This window comes from Rhynchophorus ferrugineus, unplaced genomic scaffold, assembly GCF_030347505.1.
Source record: "Rhynchophorus ferrugineus isolate W39M unplaced genomic scaffold, kcgeb_rfMv2 rfM11, whole genome shotgun sequence".
Classification (NCBI taxonomy): Eukaryota; Metazoa; Arthropoda; class Insecta; order Coleoptera; family Curculionidae; genus Rhynchophorus; species Rhynchophorus ferrugineus.
In genome coordinates this window covers 2536428-2557930 of record NW_027472590.1, presented here as the reverse complement: position 1 = coordinate 2557930, position 21503 = coordinate 2536428, and the positions used below count along the sequence as shown (strand labels likewise).

The following is a 21503-nucleotide window of genomic DNA, read 5'->3' as shown; positions in this document are numbered from 1 at the left end:
GTTTTTTCCACAGCCTTCTTCCAAAAGCATCTCGATGCTAAAGTAGTTATTCCTATACCTTTCTTGTTTTATCCTAGTTAATAAAAAAGATACAATGCTCTGTAAGAATAAACGACAAACGTTTTAGCCCCTTGCTTGCTTTAACAAATTTATTAAATTGCTGCTTATTATCACACTGATTGAAAATGCCGAAGGCATTAGATACAGTAAGAAACAGATTGCGTAATCATTTGCATCGAATAGAAGATTATATACGCATTAGATAGATATAGATAATGTTAAAATAAAATATATTTGATAACATCATTTTTGTTTTATTTAGGTTAGAGTTCTGTCATATGTCTAAGCCAAAACGAACTAAAACTCAAGGTTTATGCGGCAACATAGCGACATTTTGACGTCATATGTTTAGATGACGCGAATTTACTGTTTGGTTGAACAGACTATACGATCATCCCAATAATACGTCATCAACACCGTCGTACGTATTGCCAAATTTACTTAATCAAAAGTTGAAATCAGTTTTAAACTCCGAGCAGTTTTATTTCTCATTTTATTACCCGAACATGTATCCAAAGAGGTCAATAAAATTCGATTTGTATTGGTACTGGTCGACACTGTTGTCATGTCAAAAATAATAAAACAACTGTAAACTATTGTACGAACCATTGTGGCTGTTTAAATCCTTCAATAAATATGCGTTCAATATACTATAATGTTAAAAAAATTATTAATAATCAAATATTATAATTAGTTAAATGTTTGAGTCAAAATAACCGAAAACTTAAATTTGGGGCGGCAACGTTGCATTAAGCTTTCTGTTTTTGTATTACTGATCCAAATACTTGAACTAGATATAACTATCGAGATGTAACTGAATAGCAAGCAACTCTAAAATCAAGTAAATTACGGAGGCGCAATTGATGAACAAAAGATAGTATGTTTACAGTCAAAAGTGTATTCCATACCTTAGAACTTTAGTTGGGGTTTTTTATTAAGTTTTTATTGATTAACAATATCTTAATAAAATCATTCGACCGCTATTTCATCTTCTTCCCATAAATCATGACGAGGAAACTCAGTCCGTAGCCTTTTTGCGAGTGCATCTCGATGGTGACGTAGTTGTGATCCAGGCCTCCCTTCTTGACGAACGCTTTGCCACCTCCTTTGCCGAACTGTCTGTTGTACTCGTTCAACACCTTGATGCAGAAAATCTTATAGTCCCCGTACCATTCGGTGGTGGCGTTCCTGCTCATAAACGGTATGTCAGTTTTTTCGACGACCTCATGAAACACCATGTCCGAGTCCTTCGCCTTCTTACAGTCGCCCTGGATGAAATCGGAGAGGTCTTTTGGTTTGGTGGTTGATTTGGCGAATATTGCGTAGATACAACAACATAATACGATGAAGTGCAGTGGATTTACGTTATTACGGCGCATTGCTTTTTGACATTGTCAGATCTGACAAGTTTTAGTTGACGAGGTTAGTTTCATAAGACAACGAATGCTAAAAACAATTACGGAAGGTCTTACTTTAATTATTGTATTCATACGTCAACGCTAGGAGATTCGGATTTGGTCGACTCATCCGACAGAGATTCAGTTCTTGATGATAGTGTGTGTACACCACAATATTTTTTGATTTGTTGCCTGTATTAGCAATTTGATCGAATTAATTCACTAAGACAAGGCAAATCTATGCAAGTAGCCCCTCTAGTGGAGAAAGATACGAATTAATTATTCAAAAACGCCAATGAAGTTCACCCTCTATATATTATTCTAGTCATTCTCCCTTTATTTAACTACGATTGAAACAGGTCAGGTAACATTTTGACCTTGTCAAATCTAACACATTTTCAAGGTGTTTCAAATGATAAATTAATTGTCAAAGCTGTCTTATGTCATGTGGTTTACGTTACATTTTTATCCAAATAATCATCGAAGCAACAGTGGAGCGGAACATTTTATTAAACTTCACGTATTAGACAAAAAAAAAACTTTCCACAATGCAAATAAAATATTAACATTGTCAAGTCGAACAAAGTTTTGAGATTAGTTGAAAATGACAAATCAATTGTCATAGCTGTCTTTGTTTATTTTTTATGGGAATAATGCACTTACGCTAATAAAGATGGCACCATCGGTAAATATTAGTAGCACTCGCTTTCTAGATGTAAAAAACTTCTCTAGATCTAAAAAAAAAAGAAATCTAGATTCTGTTTAAATTTAGAACCATTTGTGGGACTGTAAATCGTGATGCGTAGAGAATAACAAAAATGTTTCTCTATTAAATAATGAAATGTGAAAATTTCCATCCGTACATCCACGGGTTAGTTGAAATTTGGTTGCTGCGAACGAATAGGCGAATAATAAAACAGACAAAAATAGAAATAATATTTTATTGAGTTTGTGCTCTGTATAAATAACCGATGCTGATAATAATTTACAAATTAACAAAAAAAATTACATAATGAATATCACGTTTGTAAACAATACTTAGAGCACAGTTAAAAAGTAAAAATGCGTGGCATAACACTGGTATTAACAACCATGCTAATAAAAAAACTATATACGTTATCTCAATATATATATACGCATACTGATTCCTAGTAACCTATATTTCATTACAAGTAATTAAAATTACAATTTTATCATAATATAAACTCTCGTTAAATATACACAATTTTGATTTAAAAATGTCTTTTTTAATTCCTCTCGTCCACGATCTAAATCCTGAACGATCCAATTTTCGTTTCACTGTGTACACATACTCCTTAGTTTGAAATTGTGTTCTATGCAGTCTATTTCGGACCATAACGTACGTACCTCCAAAAACAACTGCAACGGCGAGAGAAAAAAAAGAGCGTCGGTTAAGAAAGACACATTACTTGACAGCATACATAATTGACAAATAATTTCGAATTTGGCGTATGTGCACTATATTGCATAGAATAAACTCTATTGCCTTCCTTTCGTCGGTCGAGTGAAAACATTTAGACCTTGTGCTACATTAATAATTCTATAGGAATAATAATTAAGTTGTTGTGTTATTCTTGGTGGTTAAACATACATTGATTTTAAAATATGGAATGACAACGGTAAGTGCAGAATGTAAGGTTAAATTTTTAAAAGTTATAAAATCCAAACAGGATTTTTCATTTATAATGGGAATATTTCTCCTGAAAAAATGAAATGAAATAAAAATTTCTCCCCGACATAACCGCAAATTTAAAAACAATAACAAGAAAAGAGAAGAAAAATATTCTTGTAGTATTGGGAGTAGTCAATTTATTAATTTGGTTTGTCCATCAATAACAGTACAAAAAACTGTAATAGCTGGCAACAATTAGACATTTATTTTGATCATGTTATATTTTAGTAACGATTTAATCTTTATTTTATAGAGCTAGAGTTTATTGAGTATGATAGTCGAAGAAAGTGAAATTTAAACAAGAGAAGAAATTAAGACAGGATTTTGCTAGGATGCTATTGCTATTGCTATATTTGGTAACAAAAGTAGACATAGATCAAACAAAATATGAAACTATCGAGAACACCCTAATGTACTAATGACAAACAACGAAAAGAGAACTTTTTTATATATGACGACAGTATAGGTAAATAATTTGTTTTGTAAAAATAATGATATATTGACTGGATACTTCTTTAAGCTGAAAAGTGCGATTATCCATTCATTTTAAGCCAGTATATGTACAATATATCAACAAAAAGCTGGAGGTAATCAATTCGTTGGAGTATTGTATTTGGAGATTTTTAGGACATTTTCACTGCTGTCATATATAATGGTCCTGGTGGATTCTTTGTTTGGTGTTAACTAAATATATATTGTGCTTGGTCTCGTTTATGATAATGCCTGTTATATATATGGTTCTTGGAGTTCATGTTAATTGTTCAAATATGTAAATTAATTAAAATATGGTGTTTTTATAAAAATAGAAAGGCATATAGAAATTATTTTTATTATTTCATTTTATTCAATAATTTTTTAAATAAAATGTGTTATTTCAAAAATGTTTCAATGTTTATCTCCCCTCCTGAAATTTAGATATATTTATTTATAAAAATAATTTATATATACAAAGAAGGAAAGTGGTTGTCTGATTTCAAAATAAATGGAACCCAATGTACGCATGCGCCAAATCCTAAATTTTTTGTCAAGTAACGTACGCTCGGTTAAGAGGGATCGAGTTGGCGGAGGTGACGGGGTTATCTTACCTGATTAAGCCAGTTTTCATCGGCCAATAGTTCGTTTAATATACAAGTGGTGTCCTTGGTTGGTTCCGAGGTACGTTTCTCGCTAACACGCTTCGCGCACTCTATGTACATGAGATATTTCTGGTGAATTACTTTGTTGGCGAGTTCCACTCGGCTGGCGCATATTCTACACATGAAAAAGTCCTGCAAAACGAGAGAATATCAACCTGAACGGGACCGAAGGGGAGGGAGTCAGACGGTGTACCTTTTCACTTATGGCATTGGGATCGGGTTGGCAACCCTCCAAGGTGGTCGCGTTATATGGCTGTCCGTACATTATGACCCTGACGGCCACGTTGTTCTTGCCGCAGGCGGCGCACGCCCGAGCCTGTGCGTCCCCAGGCCCGATCTCTCGCAGGACGTTGAAGCAAGGCCACGTACACACGGCGGCCTGCAGATTGGCCGGCCACCGCAATAGATTCAGCAGTATCTGCTTTTTGCTGTCCGTTATCTCATCTATCGTCTGGACGTTACTGAGGAAGTACTCGTCTGGAAATGGTGCTTCGTTAAATTGTAGACAAAACAATATTTAATAGGTTTAGTAATCGGACAAATCAAAAGATTAAAGAATATAAATAAAGTTGCTTCGTGAAAAATATGTTAATAAGTTAATTAAGCTCGGAAGTGGACAAAGATTACTGGCTATGGAAAGCAACTCGAATATTTAAAAGACCAAATACTAGAGTACCGCCTATTAAAAATGACCGAAATTAATTGGCTCTATGCAACGATGAAACAGCTGAATTATTCGTAGAACATTCTACAATAGATATAAATCCTGTTTATCGGCCCGATGTAGCTGTAAATCTGATTTCTCCAATAGAAGTTGATTGTAGAAATTGACAACAACCTCAATCCCAAAAAGTCTCCTGGAATTGATGATATTCACCTGTCTTAATAAAAAAAGCTGCCACGAAAAGCAATAATAATGTTAACACATATATTCAATGCCTGTTTGAAATGAAATTCGAAATCGCCACTCGATAATCGACCAAGTTCACAGAGTCGCAGCGGTTGTTGAAAAGGCAATCGAAAAAAATAACCACTGCCTTGCAATATTACTGGATGTTATAAAGGGGCACTCTCAACACTTAAATCTATTTCGGCTGGAGTTCCAGATGGTAGTGTCTTGGGACCACTCTTGTATCTGCTCTATACTGCTAATATCACAACCAAAGAAACAGTACTTGGAATATTTGGCGACGACACATGAGAGAGGGAGTTATCATGGTAACAGATGTATCTCTGTCCAAGGCTATAAAAAAAGTAGAAGTAGCGGTCAACAAAATCTACAAATGGGCTAGAGACTGGAAAATACAGCTTAATACCTCCAAACTTATCTACGTCTATGTTAATTTTGCGCTGCGGCGAAAGGACAAAAACGTAATTATATCACTTGACGGATGGCCGATTCCTCAACCAAAATCAGCTAAATACCTCGGAATACATCTCGACGGTAGGTTAAATCGGAAACATCATGTTAAATAAAAAACAGAGCAGATTAGATTCGAAGTCAAACTGTACCGGTTGTTTGGAAGATACCTGGAAGGAACTTGACCTAAAATCAAAGATATTGGTTTATCCGTCAATTATAAAACCAATTTCGACCTATAGTGTGCAAATATGGGGTTGCACTAAAACATCAAACCAACTAGTCATCCAACACAATCAAAACAATGCTTATCGCAACATAACCAACGAAGAGCTGCACGATGACCTCGCAATAATATGGATACACGAAGTGATCCAAGATTTCGCGTTAAAACATGAAATAAAGTTGCTAAATCACAGCAAAGCGGAAGGAATACAGCAACTGGGCAACACACAGGAAGAAATCAGAAAATCGAAGAGAACCAAACCACACGAATCTGTTTAGTGTATTTTTTAACTTTAGCTTAAGTAGATTAGTTTTATTTTAATTTGGGGAAATACATACTGATGTATTAATCCCGTACTCGCCTTGCTTCTGTATCAATGCAAGTACAATAGTAGTAATAAATCAATTTGTAAATTATAATTGTATTAAGCATATCTAATGTAAGATGTAATTAATAAAAAAAAACTTCGTCAAATTCACCGATGACGACAAGTCGAAACTCACCTTTCTCCTGGAAGATTTCCTGCAAGAAATTACTGTCCAGCGCCTGCGAGATCAGGGTCTGTATGTACACTTCGAAATTGTCCTGATAGACTTCGCACTGCTTCATACACTGTTCCTGTATCTTGGGATCCAGGATCGTCATCTCCTCCTTGAGGAACTCCACGACCGTCTCTAGCTGGCTCTGGGACTTATACTTTACTGGCACCAAAACGTATTGTTTTTTACTTTCAAACGTCCAAGATGTGTACTGCATAGGAACAAAACATAAGTTAATGGTGAGGAGTAGTCGCTATTTCTGGAGAATCTCAATCGGTATTCGGTAAACTTCAGTTGTTTCCGCCGGAGTTTACGACATTTACAAGCAATCGAGAGTTAGAATCCAATAAACTACAGCGTCCATATTGGATTTGACCCTGATACTAGTGTAAGAGCTCCGTTTTGTGTGTTAAGAATTTTGTTGTTTATGTATAGTTTATTTGTTCTTGTACTGTTTATATTTTGATTATAAATGGTAGGCAGTAACGGATAAACATTGATTTGTGAATAGTGTTCAAAAAGCAATTATTTTTAATTTTCATATTTTTTATATCAAAGGAAATGAAACATATACTAAAAAATTAACTTCTGAACTTCTTGTTAACTTTATTGGCGAATTAAAGATAATTTATTCTATTTATATTACGTTTTTCAAATATACGTATAATTGACAAGAACTAGCAACCTTGCAAATTACTTGTGCGCGTGCCACGATTCCCCAGAATTAGATTCTTGTATCGGGAAGGCCGACTTACCGTCGATATATTCCTGTACAGCGTCACGCCGTCCTGCTCGAACGGCTCGTATCTCTGCAGGAGCGTCTTTCCGTCGATCCGCCAGATGGCGGGCCAATCCTGCGTCAGTTCGGACTTGATGGCTACGAATTCACCAGTCTGTAATCGTTACCAAAAAAAAAAGAAGCTTTTAGTACCGGAACGATCGGGACGGGTCTCGACAACCTACTTTAAAAGGATTGTCATCGTTCAGTGCGGAGAAACTGTTATGCATCGACGCGGCGATGTTGTCCTCCAGGGTGGGAATGGCTTGCTTGTTTTTATGGCCGGATTTCTTCTTCGCCGCGTGGTCGGTGGGGTAGGGGCCCAGGCCGTCGGCGTCGTTGATGCCTGCGCCCTGCGCCGCAGCCGCTATGAGGTTCTTCATGGACTTTTTGTTTTTAGCACCCACTGCGAACAGACGCTGCGTTTAACTCGATGTTAACCTCGTCTCGGTTGATTTACGTTACGAGAAAACGTAATCCACGTTTTTGTGAACGAGGCAAAGTTAACTAACAATAATTTCTGGTCATTTTAACCTGTAGAAATCGGGATGTTAAGGAAGTGAGAGATACGGTACCAAAATTACAATCCTATCCGAAAAGAAAGGACGGAATCGAGGGGGAATGTGCCGGTAAAAATATTAAATAGGTTTGTGGACACCTTAATATACTTGATTTCAAAGAAAGGAGACCCAGCGAACTGCGAAAATTATAGGGGAATATCATTGCTTAACGTTGCACAATAAGCGGTAACAAGAAAATTGATTAATATCTACTATATAATCTTATTAGGGGAATACTAAGGGGGTTTACAGGGGAAGGTCGATGATTCACCAGATCTTATACACTAATACACTAAAAATTATTCAAAGTAATTTCTGAACAAAACCACAATTCTTGTCTTTTAGCTCTCTAAAGACTTAGGCCACAATAAGACAGAATAGCGACCAAAGAGTCTTACAGACAGCCAGCCGAGTACACAATGAATAAGATAACAAATAAAACAACAAATAATTGATGTAGTCGATGTAGCAGCAATAATGATAGAAGTAGGAACTAAAAACTGCCAAAATTACTGATTAGACATCAATGTAGAGTGTAACACAAAATATTTAATGCTAAAGCAAGTGAAGAAAAATTAGACAATTTTAATGTATGTTACGCAGATCTATACATCTAGATAGTTGCAATTACAGAGTAAAGAGAGTAATAAAGAGAAAAGAAACTCCCATATCAGTAAAAAATAAAGTAGGCAGAATAGTAAAAGAAAAGTTGGGTTTCAACAAACACCATGCATGTTAGCAAAGACAGATGATAATAGGAAGAAAAATTTTACCTAACTCTAGCTTATAAATAAACTCTAGAAATAGCTTGGATATATCAGTAAAATGTTAAAGCACAGAGAGAGTAAGGGAGTGGTGGTAGAAAGAGAGAGAAAAAGAGAAGATATAGGAAGTAAAATCTCAAAGAAGTAAAATTGTGGATTGAAGGACAGGAAGCAGTATTTTTGAGCCACAGTTATTTCACAATATCTTCTTGATAATATTTGTTTATGTGTACATACTCGTATAAAATTGACAGCGTAAAGTAGAAACCTTTTACATCAAAACTGCTCTTCAGTTTAATTATTCGGTAAATAAACAATTCAATTTTACATGTTCCCAATCAAAAGAGAAACTTCGTTCGCTGATTCGTAACTTGTTAAATTCATTTCTAGATGATACTGGACAAGACCAAACATAGATGTTAACCCATCAAATTTAATTAATTAAAAAAAAATGAACATCTAAATATACAAAGTAGGCCTTGAAAATTTTGTTTTTTGAAGTTTGTAGGCCCTGAAAGTTTTTTGAGTATAAATTAATACAGTAAAAGTAATTTTATTTTAAATTATGTTATTCTATATTATTTCATATATATTCTCTATTAGAAACAATAACTTGGTGTTCCTTCAAATTTCTAAGGATGGCAAATCGTTCTTACTAAGGTACGAAAGTATTGAGGAAAATTATGATGCCTTTTACATAAAAACATGGATTATTTTTTCACGATTCTTTTACTACAACTGCAGCATTTAGCAATTTAGAAAAATGAAGAAATTGAGAAACAACAGAGAATTAGACCTCGAATTTCCACTCTTCTCCATATTCAACTCCTATTCGAAAGCTCATTTCAATGATATTGCCAATTTTCGACTAATTCTTACCATGCACAGGCCATCTTTATCGTAACATTTCAACTTCGCTAAACTCTACTTCGGGCAGCAATCGAAACAAACCGAACTACCGGCATCTAGCAGCTCTATCTACATCTATGCGTAACTCTACCGTCTAACATTGCTAATGTAACTTGCCTGGTCTCCCCCGGCCTTTCTTTTTCACCGGCAGCAGATCCTCCTCGTCCACGCTGGCGGCGGGGGTCCAGGCGGGATCCGAATCCTCCGAATCCTGAAATTCGGGAGGTTCCTCCGGCTCGTTCTCCTCCTTGATGAGGTCGGACAGGCTGTTTTTGCCTTTCGCAGCGCGTTTCGTTTGCTCCCTCTTGGGCACGTCCTCCAGCTTACCTAGATCAATATAAGGAGTGAAAGGGACGCGTCCTGCTACTCCCGCAATCCCGAAATTGGCGGCGGTGACGTGAAGGGATGTTATGAATTTTGAGTGTCGGGTGAAATATGTCTTGTGTTCGAGGATATTCTTGAGTTTTTTTTTTCGTAGGCCAAAAATCGTCACGGAGCTCTATACGTATCGCCGTCAAAGCACCTTCCCCGTTGCCCTCGACTTACCTTTGCTGTTTCTTTCCTTCGGCATTTTCCTGTCCTTGGCGCCCTCCTTCTGCATCTTTTCCCGTTCCAGCATCCTCTGTCGCTTTCTTTCCGTGGGTCCTCCCGGTTTACAAGGCCTGCCTTGTTTATGTTTCCTCTCTACCCTCTCTCGATCTTTTTCTCTAAACAAAAATCATTATCAAACTACATTGATGAACGAGCACGCTGAGACGTTTAGAAAATGTTACCTCGAATAATTTCGTTTCATTGTTTCTTTTTTTTACCGGTAATGTAATAGGAAATAATACAGCGTCGAGAAACTTAGAGAGATGTAACTGGTATATGACGGGTTGCCTAACCGTTTAATGCTCATGAATTTGAAAGGTGACTTATTGTAATGTATACATCTTGAAGAGAAATATCCGGTAATAATTCTATTTCATCACTATAAATCTGAATCGACACGTCCGAAAACAGTTTTCAACAAATCAAACAGGAAAAACATTAAATCCCATAATAAAGTTAAATAAGAATAACCATCCTTTATCCGTATCACAAAAAGTAGAAATGAACACACCTTTCAAGGTGAATAGGGATACAGTAATTATAACAGCTAAAAGAAGATGTGTACTAGGAAATAGAGAATGGATAAAGAGAAAACAAAAAATACGAAACTAGACTTAAAAGTAAAAAATAAATGCAAAGTAAACTATGAATTAGAGAAAGAAACACGAATGAATATAGTATAAATATGATTACGTGATCGATGGCAAAATGGCATAGAAAAAAAATCCAGTTTACTAGACCAAGCAGAGACACATTATCTGGAGGGCTTCAGTAGAGGAGGTTATAGGAGTGTTAAACTACCTTATTCCTTTATTTAGCTTGTAATTTTAAAAAAATGTAGCAGATTATCGAGAAAGGCCATCGTCAAGTTTTATTCATACTTAAATTATTGGAGGAGAAATGGAAAGTACATGATCGTTGCGATAATCCCAGCGTGCCTTGACGCGCGCCTTTTTTGTTTCACCGGCCTACCTCGACGTCGTCACTTACCGTTCCCTGATCGGATCGGGCGGCGCCTTCTGGTTCTGCTTCTTGGGTCCGAAGAAGTCGTCGTCCGAACTGAAGCCGTCGTCCGAGCTGTCAAAGGAATCTTTTTTTCTTTCTTTGGGCAATGGAAAGTATCTTTATAGAGAGAGAATATACGATGACGGATTTAACAACGACTTCGAGCACAACATCGCGTTAACGTTCGTTAACTGTCTAACACCAACCTGGGATCGTCCTGCGGGTCACCGCTGGTCGTCAGCCTCGTAACGCCGGGAGGGGGTCCCGTCAGGTTCGGTAGGATCGCGCCCCCCGCTACCGCGCCGTTGGTATCGGGGGGCCCGGTCAGTCCCCCGGGCTGGGGTGGTGGTTTGGCGGCGGGGTCCTCCGTAGGGCGTCGCGTCCACGTGTTCGCGGCCTGTTTCCTGCCCGGACCTCCTGGGGACGCAAGGGATAAAATTAATTTACGGTTACGGGGGGGAGTAGGGTTGCGGGAGTTTACCTCTCATCGCTGGTGGTGGTGATGTGTCTCGTTCTCCTTGTAAAAATTTCAGATAACTACTCATGAAGCCGGCTCCCGGTCCGTTGACTTTGTCCATGGGTTTCAGCGGGACTGTGGTCGGCTTGTGATGCATATTCGAATTATTCAGTGTTGGCGTCCTTGGCGTTGTATCTGAATAAAATGACACACCGTTAAACTTCATTCATACACTCATATAATGCAGTTAGGATGGTTTTTTTTTGTTAATGCTTTATATGAAGAATTGATTTTCGTATCTAACAATTGATACTAAACAAGTGTGAGCTTTTTTCTCACTAGTTAATCGATAGGAAAACCCCGAGATTTTGAAAAATCTATTTGTTCACAATAAATCGGAGAATATTGTTTGGAATTGTATGTTGTTGTTGTTGACAAGAACCTGCTATTTAAGGCCTGATTACCTGATTTTCTTATTTTGTTTGAATGAAGAGTGTGCGGGCTCAATAACTACATCATATTTTATCTCCAAGTACTTCTCCTTTGAGTCTCTATTGACAGCTGAGAAGAGAGGATTTTCTTATATATGCTTGAAAACACCCAGAGACTCCGGCTTCTCAGATAGGCATTTTCTTTTTATATTGTACTGTAAGGCCTTGAGGCATGTAAAATTTTACAATAAATGCCGACAAAACACCCAAAAAATGTTATACCAGATGTTGAACATGTGCGAATACCTCGGATACCATTCAAAGGTACTTTGGATCATTCAGTCGCTCACCATAGTTCGATTCAGACGTGCCACCATCGACTGCCCAAACGACTCTCAGGTAACACTTTTTCTCTATTGTATTGTGTCATCAATAAATAACGGTCACACAATTCACCGACCCATATCCCCAATGTGGTGATATTCGTCGCATTTTCCTTCAATACTTACATTCTTATAAGAATCAAGAAACAAAGTTAGAACAAAGAACTTTCATAAAGAATATCACAAAGTAGGCTAGCTTTGGTCGCATAATTTCGTTATTTCCTCCGAATATAGTAACACACGTGACTACGAATTGGTCACAGATCTTTCCCAGATGCTCGGTACCGACAGAAGTTATCGAGGACTCGTCATGTCTTCGCCGTGACTGGAGAATTCTCAACGTCTTGTCATCGAAGAGACCTACCGAATAATGTTTTTGCTCATAATTCCGTTTCAAAGCTCTTTGTACGTAATATATCTTTTAAGTATAATTTTTATTATTTTAACACAATATTTTTTTTCTCAATAATATTTCTGTATCTGTTTTTTGTTAATAATTGTAGCCATCTTGGGTCATGTCAAATTTTACATCTTATAATAGCGGGTCTACAAAACACCCAAAAAATATTATCCCAGATATTGAACCGCATACAGCCAGCCAGCAGCGACGACCAGTAAATGAAAACGATGATCTGGCAACGCCGAGACGTCGATCTCGTTTTATTACTGACAATATAATAAAGGGCAATCATTTTCATTTCGTCCCACCACCATTCACAGAGCCATAATTCTCAAATATACCAAAATATAAATCAAAGAACATTGGGATTAAATTAAATTCAAACAAGCGGTCCATGCTCTAGGTTCGCTGTTATTTCCAAGGGAGTTGGGTGAGTAGTGACTCGTTTCACAGGTAGGAATGAAAAATTTCGATATTTTTTTTGGTTTATTATATATATTAAGACTCAAAAGCGCGCAAAAGGGGTCACTAATCATGCAATATCCTCTTATAATAATTACTTTTTGCCATACATAATGTCTTCTAACTAAAAGCATCAAACGTGGTCTACAAGGTACTAATAACTGTATTTTCCGATATGTAGCCTTAGGTAGAAATACGTACTAGCGCCTTGACCGCTCTAGGCCGAGTAGTACCAGCCATTCATTCCTTAGCAGATTGATTTATAGATTAGCACAGTCAATAGCAAATGTCAGAAAAGCATACATTGTTATTTAATATTAAATTAAGTCTTAGGAAAATAATAAGGAACTAAGAGGACCTTCTTCAATTCATGCTTAATTGATATCAACTTCTTAACGGCATATAAAAAAGTAATCAAGACTCACCTCCCGACAGGAAATTCAACTCCTCCTCGATGTTCGGTACCACGACCTTGGGCTGGTCGTCCGGCTGCTGGTATTGGGGTTGCTGCTGCTGCGGCTGTTGTTGGACCGCGTGTTGCGCCGCCTGGTCGTTGTAGTTGGTCAGGGGCGTCAGCTCGACGGTGGACGAGAACTCCGCCGAATGGTTGGGCAGGAACGGCGAAAAATAGGGCAGAGGCGGCGGGGGATGGTGACCGTGCGGATGCGGGACCTGCGAACACGCCCAAATCGGATCAATGGTTCGTCGATCAAGACTGCGGTCGATTCGCACAAAATATAGGGAACATAGAAGGGGATCTTAAATGGGCGCATGTGAAATTTTCCTATTTTTGACATATAAAAAACGTAAAATTATATAGCATTTTCTCATGTATTTTATTACTTTCATTGTGTTTTTATTTTTCTGCTTTTATTATTATTATATTTTTAATTTCCCGATGTTCACATTCAAAAAGCAAAACTGTTTCATCATTAAGGCGTGGCCGATTCCCTTCTAGCATCATTATGTTTTGCGATTCACACTTACCATTAGTCCCTGGTGTTGCTGGTGGAGCGCTGCCGCTTGTGTGCTGAAGATCTTCGACGCGGGCGGCGGCAGCTGGTTCCACCGATCGAAATCGTAATAAACCCCGTTCTGTTGCTGCTGGTTCGTCCCTGAACTGTGAGCTGGAGGAGGCACACGATCTTAAAAATAATAATGGTGAATGCGCGATCGACAACTAAAGCTGCCGTTTAGGCCGAGACAATACATCAACGACAACAACAAAACAGACAATCCCTGCCGTATCAGTCAAGAGTTACGCTACTCACTTCCAGCGACGTGAACTTCCGCCGGAGGGGGCGCCTTCTCCACGCTTTTCCGTCTCTTGATCGGCGGCTTGACGACTTCCTGCTTGATTTCCGGCTGCGGTACCTGGCAGCTCTGTTGCTGTTGCTGCAGATTTTTAACGATGCTCATCGGATCGCCCCGACAGCTCGACAGGTCCTGCAGCGTCACCTGGAAAAGTCGGGATCGTTACCCGCCGTTCTTTTCGCTCGCGTTCATCACTCACTGATGACACTACATTAAAAATCATCGTGGTCCGGAGATTCGGTCACTTTCGGCACTATTCGTATATTGGTTGCCGTAAACCAAAATGCACTATTTGCATTGTCGATATAATTTATTTTAGAAAAATGATTTATTTAACAAGATTTTCTGAAATCAACATATATTTTGTCTTGGAATAAAAAGGAATAATATAGCAGATAATATTTTTTACTATGTAGTACATAATATATAGTTCTTGCGTTTAGATCTGGCAACACTGCGGAGTCTGCAAGCCAGCAATCCTTCAAATAAGAAGCGGCATTGCCTGATTTTGGGTTGGGCATCTATTTGATTAATTATTAAAGCATTTGCTACGGCTTTTTATAAAGTTATATTTTTGACGTTCCTTTTTATTTAAAAAGAACGCTTTTTAGTAATATTTAAAATGTCAGCGTTTTAACAGATATGGAGTGTCAAAGGTAAGTTTAGTTTCAGTTACTACAAATAGGATAAATTAATTAAATGGTACATTTTGCAGTGAAAGTAAATTAGTATGTCAAGTTTGCAATAAGACATATCTAGCAGCATAAGAGGTTTCTGCACAATCAAAGCCTGTCCTCTGTAGCCTCAACTTAATTATTTTAGTACCCACACCGAATTTCGGCAGCATCTTCAGCGTCAGACCCACAATATAGGTGTTAAGCAATCTGATCTATGTTTTAAGAATTTGGAAGACCTTGAAAGTTGGAAGCCACAGGACGATAAAGAAAAAAGATATCATTGCCTAAAGAATTCTTTGGAGAATAATGTTAGAAGTTTAGAATACATCTGTAAGGGGTAATTGGCAAGGTAGTCATTTTACTGATACCGTCTATAATGTACTTGATACTTATCTAAAGAGTGAGATGTGAATGTTTTTATAATCAGATAAAAATATGATTGCGGCTAAACTAACTGTTAAAATTCAAATAGATGCTATATAGGCTGAAACATGGGCTAATTTAAGTAGTGACAATTTGAAAAGCAAACAAACAACTACTAAAAAACAGCAAGCAAACCAATTGAATTCCACAGGTACAAAACATAAAAGTGATGCTACTGAGCATGGATAATAATCATAATAAATGAAGGACAATATGAAATATTAAAACAACAAAGTTTATACATATTTTACACACATACTTAATGTATATCGATTTGAATTGCATTTATTGTTTTTATTGAATGAATTGAGAAAATCGAACAGATTCGATGAAGAAACAATTAAGGTATTTTTTTTTGAATGCTATGTAAGCTATGTCACTGAGTAATTTTAAAGATAGATGGATGCTTGCGTTTTTATATATCGATAAGTAAATTATATTTTTTACCTTACATGTTGTTTTATTTTCTCTTTTTCCTTTTTCAAAATTATTTTAAAATTAAAGATGTTTATAAAAAATTCTTCATATTACAATATTTATATTATGGGGGGAGGGAGGGACGACGACAAATATATAAAAACACCTTAACTTGGGTCTCAACAGATATATTAGATTCTATGATATTGGGTTAACTTATGTAATCAAGATTATTTATATTATATTCTTCAAATATATGTATAACTTTCAACGTTGCAAACTTAAACCCTTGTGGGCATGCGGGGATTTTCCAGAATTAGACCCTCGTGATTTTTAATGTATCTCGATGAGACACTCACCTGATGGCCGCTGTTCGTGTCGAAGTACTGTTGCCGTTGTCCCTCGCCCTGCCTCGTACTAATCTCAATGGTCGCGTTCGAATTGTTGTAGGTGGTCTGAGTATTGGTCTGTCCGGTCTGGAACTTCCGCTGTTGGTTCTGTCGGTCGTCCCAGCACGTCTTAACAAGGAAAACATAGTTTCAGGTCGTACCGACCGCCCGGCATCATCGACCTACCTGATTGGGTTGAGCCGGCTGAGTGCCGCCGTGTTCGTACCGTTCCGGGAAGGTCTTGTCCGAATTCAGGGCCCTCGTGATGACCGACGGGTACGCCACGGTGCCTCCGGTCTGGGAATTGGGACGCGGCACCGACACGTCCAGGGGTGATGGTGGCGCGACCTGTTCAAAACACACAGAAACTATGTTAGACCCCTCGACGGTACACGGGGAGCGTATCGCTCACTTGCTGACTGCTGGAGTTCTGTTGCGGCGACGACATCGAATTCATCGGGCTATTATACATGGGATAGGCTGGACTCTGGGCGTGGCCCAACGGCGACGCTTGGGAATGTGCTTGTAGCGGACTGGGCCTTCGAGGTACCACCACATTACAGTCTGCGCCGTTGGAACTGTAATAAATATCGCAAACCTCAGTACAGCTCGTTAACGCGATATTCCAGGTGTGTGAAATAGTAATACACAAACATTTCGTGATAAGATTAACTAGATATGGTCGAAATATATTGGTTATGTTGAAATACATAGATATTTTATGATATATAATGCTCATAAAATTAGGAAAGCAGTACATCGATAGATATTTTTACACAACAACGCATTTCACTAATCTATAATCTTTAGGATATCAGAATACCTCACTATGGCTATTAATAAAGCCCAAGAACAACGTTTGTGGTTTATACAATTAAAAAATAAAACGATTTTTAATGAAAAACATTCTTTTCTTTCTTTCGAATAAACTTCTCTATAAATCTATTTCCAGTACTCCTACTAATACTAGCATACTCAGACATAGCGGAGCTTGGCTGAATTCAGCCTGTATGTTTGAAGATAATTCAATTTTTTCTTCGAATATATCAATTACTGCGAGACAAATGGGTTGATATGGTGGGAAAAATAAAACTAAGTAAAATCATTAAAGATAGAAATGGGGTGAAATAAAACAAATTATTGGGGGACGAAATTAATAAGGTGTTATACCATATGAAGTAAAATGAAGACAGGACTGAGACCGATCCGGTCCAAATTCAATGATTAGGGGTTAGGTTTTATCAAGTCAATACTAAAACAAGTCAATACTAAAACACAGAGTAATTGTTAAGGAAATTTTTAATGAGACCGATATATCTCGGTAAATATGTAGTGGTCTAATCTGGATCCGCTTTGGTACTAGAGTCGCTATCAATTATCAAGCGTGCTTTGACAGTTACACAAAAAAACAGTCAAAACAAGGCAACTCAGAGTTAAATTAAGACAGATAATAAGCTAAATTTTGATTCCTTATGCCTGAAAATGATGGAGAGGATCCAGAAGAAAGGTTTACGGCAAGAAAGAAGCATTTTCTCGATAATTTACACTCGACTTCGAGGTAGATTTCCAAGGGATCCATTTTAAAATTCACGGAAATCATATAATTAACACTTTGGCGATCTTTTTTTTGCAAGAATGACCAAAAAATTGTTTCTACACCATCAAAACATTGAACATTTCCCAGAAATGTTTTTATATAATTTTTTTTGGTTTCAGCAATCGGGAAGAAGCGGTTAAAGGCGAAATACAGTCGATCTTATTGATATTAAGAGCAACTTCCAAGGAATGAATTATAAAAATTAGCAAAAACGCATAATTAAATCTTATTCGGTCAGAGTTCTGAATAAATTAACAAGAAAACAAGATCAAGTACTACCTAGTGGTCGTATAATAGACAATCACATAAATTTCGGTCAATTATTGAAATTTTTCGATAGAGCCCAACATAATCTGGGCACACTAGAAAAAAAAACCGACGCTAAGACCAAACACGCAAAAAAAAATCGAAATTAGTACGAAATAAAATCAAACAAAAACATTTTCTCCGCAAATATTAAAAGGATAATCGTCATCCATCATCTGTAGGCTTTTCGGATCGATTCACTAGCTCTAGACGGATTTTTCCGATTGGAATCGGGATTAACATCAACAAACGTAAATTATTATCACATCTAATAATCCCCCCTGTTATGCACTCCGTTGTAACGAACACATAGGCACTCGCGCGTTATCCTGGGTAAATCACTATTTTATGTAGGCTCGTCCAGTTTTAGTGAGTCGAGATTACCTGGTCTGGTACTCGGGTCCGCTCTTAGGCCTTTGGAAATCCTCCGCGGTAGTCGCCTGACCCTGCTGCTGCTGTTGTTGATAGTGCCGGTAATTGTGCTGGAAATGTGGCGGTCTCTTCCCGGAGGCATTGCTACCCGTGTAATTCAGGCGTCCGGGCGCGTCCATGATGGAAAAACTGATCGGCGACGACTGACTCTGCCCCTCATCATTGCTCCTGCAACCACAACGCGCCGTATCGACCCGCACCTTCGTCAATCCCGAGCTACATACCTTTGTTGTTGGTCTCTCTGATTCCCAAGTTCCGAATAGATTTTCGTCTGCGCCTTGGTTTGAATCTGGGGCGCGTTCTGCTGCTGCTGTTGTTGTTGCTGCTGCTGCTTGGCGGTGGTCGCGGGAAACGACTTCTCAATAGCCCGGGGTGGATTGGGCGAACTGAATAAATACAAAGTCCCTGTTACGCGTTTATTGCCGTTAATCCACAGATAGATTACCTAAGAAACGTCCTGTTAGGGGCTTGAGGCACGCGGTACTCTTTAGTAGTCGAAGGTGATGAAACGATGCAGGATTGCTGAAGATTGGAAGTGTTGGTGGAAGTGAAGGTCTTCGGTGTCGCTGTCTCGGTCAGCGTGACGGGCACCTAAAAACAACAACACGAATAATAAGTACAGGCGGCTTAAACGAGCTCTAGAAACGTATACCTGAAAAAATATGTTCGAATTAGCTTGAGAAGAATTAGATTTTACTGATGCTGTGGTTACTTGTGGACTGTGAGCCCGACTGGTGGGTCCCTCTTTCGAGTTAGCTGCCAATTGCGAGGTTATATGATTATTAATGGACTGCTGTGCGACTGCGAAGTGTGCGTTGATATTTTCGTATGAAACCTAAAATAAAACACAAAAAAAAAACAAAAATAAAAATAAAAAAAAGAGAAGGGTCGCGACGACAGTGCTCACAAATATCCACAACATTTCTGGTCGGAAAACGACTGGCACACTCACCGTTTTGCTGGTCGACGTCGCCACAACACTCTCGTGAGGTAATATACCGAACGGGCTGTTCGGTTGCCACGCTGAAGCACCCTGTTCGAAAAAAGTCTGCGGATGAAACTCGGACGTATCACCGGATTGTTTAGAGGCGGCGGCTTGAGCGGCGAGCGCTCTATGTTGGGTCACCTGCGACAAAGCCCGATGTTTACCCCACGGATACGCGTGGTGGTCGTCATTTCTGTAGCATACCTGAGCAACATAATGCGACTTCGCCCCGCTAGCTGCGACTGCTCCGTGAAAAATGGGCGTGAAAACCGTCTCATATCCACCGACCGAAGGAGACAGAAACCCACCAGGAAGGACAGCTGTGGGTGGTGCTGGTGCAGCTGAAGCTGTCGTTGTGGCTGATGCCGCAGCGGCAGCGGCAGCCGCGGCTGCTGCCAATGGATGATGCTCTCCTGCTGCTGCCTGTACGGCTAGCCGATTATAAGGAGTGTACCAAGGTCCAACAGGGTCCATTTAGATATTTTGATAATTGGTGATAAGGAAGTGGGGTTATAGGGCGTTTACCCATCCCATCTGTAAACAATACATTTATTTTAATCCCGCTAGACACCACTATACCGGCAATCAATTCATCAAATTAGGTTATAATTTAACCTTATTTTTTAAAACTACGTTAATACATACAAAACATTCCCGTCTATTTTGCTTCCACCACTTTTTGTTTAAAGGTATATAATATATGTATAACCTTATATTCACTGGCTCGCGTTTTCCATTACAATCAATTTAAAAAAAACATAAACGCTGTTTATACGTAATTAATGTTGATCACTAATCACATTCACATATCTGTGTCACTAATATCTGACCTAAAATACACTAAACCATATTATTTATATGCATCGAACGACGATCCATAAATTATATAGGTTTGATTTGAAAAACCGACTAGGCTTCTTCACAAAAACCGGTTCCTTTTACACTGAATAGATCACTTTACAACTGCAAAAATTTCGATCATCAATAATGGGAAACTACGGCCAGTGAGACTGACAAAAACTCTTGTTGACTCGGCTTTTCATTTGCTGCCTTCGAACCCCGATAAAACCGAGATAATTACAGTCTTCTGCATGAAAATTATTTCGGATAACCTTGAACAAGTCTTATTACATCAATACAGACTTATCCTTTTGTTTTCGCATTTCTTTTATTAAATCGCCGTACGAACGGTTCGCACGCACGAATCCCGACGGAAAAACAAAAAACCGTGGTGTTCGCTAAATGTTTTCCACAAAAAATCTACCGGATATATTCGTTCAAACATTGTTTTGAGTAGAGAAAAATCAGACCAATCGTGACCTCTGACATGGAACAAACGCGGAGTACTTCAAAACAAGTCTTTCGTGTTAACTTTCTTGGGCAGGCTATTACCCCAGAGCGGTGGAACCAATTTACTTCGGGCGATTGACCAAAATACTCACTTCTCATTTGAAAAAATAGTGATAATGACAGTTATTTCATTCTAAAATTCATTAATATGGCTCCATTAGATCTATGGAGAATGTCTATTCACAGGCTTTTTAGGCACTTTAAAGTCATAAAAAACACATATTTATGGCCGATGCGATCTACAACTACGAGTTTTTCTCACTACTCTCACTTTTCAAATGGTATTTTCGGAAAGAAACTTTACTTAATGTGATTTATAAGTAGAAATTCTACAACACTTCGTTCACTAAACTTTCAGACGCCATCTTAACTATTTTACTAACAATAGGAAGCGCCATCTTTTGACTGTCTGCTTTTTGGCGGGTAACTCAATTTAAATTACAAATATACCGGTTATATACA

At 38.2% G+C, this 21503-nt stretch overlaps 2 protein-coding genes across 9 annotated transcripts; both read right to left on the bottom strand.

Moving 5' to 3' along the window:
* Nucleotides 1-976: 976 nt before the first annotated feature.
* Nucleotides 977-1769, bottom strand: LOC143204755 (uncharacterized). The gene has a single exon (XM_076417538.1). The coding sequence runs from the start codon at nt 1437-1439 to the stop codon at nt 1041-1043; it is 399 nt and encodes a 132-aa protein (XP_076273653.1). The 5' UTR covers nt 1440-1769; the 3' UTR covers nt 977-1040.
* Nucleotides 1770-2384: 615 nt separating this feature from the next.
* LOC143205006 (uncharacterized) lies at nt 2385-21415 on the bottom strand. Of its 8 annotated transcripts, none has more exons than XR_013007717.1 (24): nt 21134-21415; nt 19896-20225; nt 19659-19832; nt 19359-19541; nt 19152-19297; nt 18931-19092; nt 18659-18874; nt 16784-16949; nt 16558-16719; nt 16342-16500; nt 14423-14609; nt 14139-14296; nt 13577-13823; nt 11500-11670; nt 11225-11435; nt 11004-11135; nt 9969-10129; nt 9540-9749; nt 7375-7595; nt 7167-7304; nt 5923-6622; nt 4480-5882; nt 4236-4418; nt 2385-2837 (listed from the first exon to the last, which is right to left on the bottom strand). XR_013007717.1 is itself a non-coding variant. In XM_076417969.1 (24 exons), the coding sequence occupies exons 2-24, from the start codon at nt 20163-20165 to the stop codon at nt 2754-2756; spliced, it is 4272 nt and encodes a 1423-aa protein (XP_076274084.1). In that variant the 5' UTR covers nt 20166-20225; nt 21134-21415; the 3' UTR covers nt 2385-2753. The 8 variants fall into 8 exon arrangements, 7 of the variants coding, with proteins under 7 accessions (XP_076274084.1, XP_076274086.1, XP_076274087.1 ...); XM_076417969.1 differs by having other exon boundaries at nt 4480-4763; nt 6376-6622; XM_076417971.1 differs by having other exon boundaries at nt 4480-4763; nt 6376-6622; nt 14139-14278.
* Nucleotides 21416-21503: the final 88 nt, after the last annotated feature.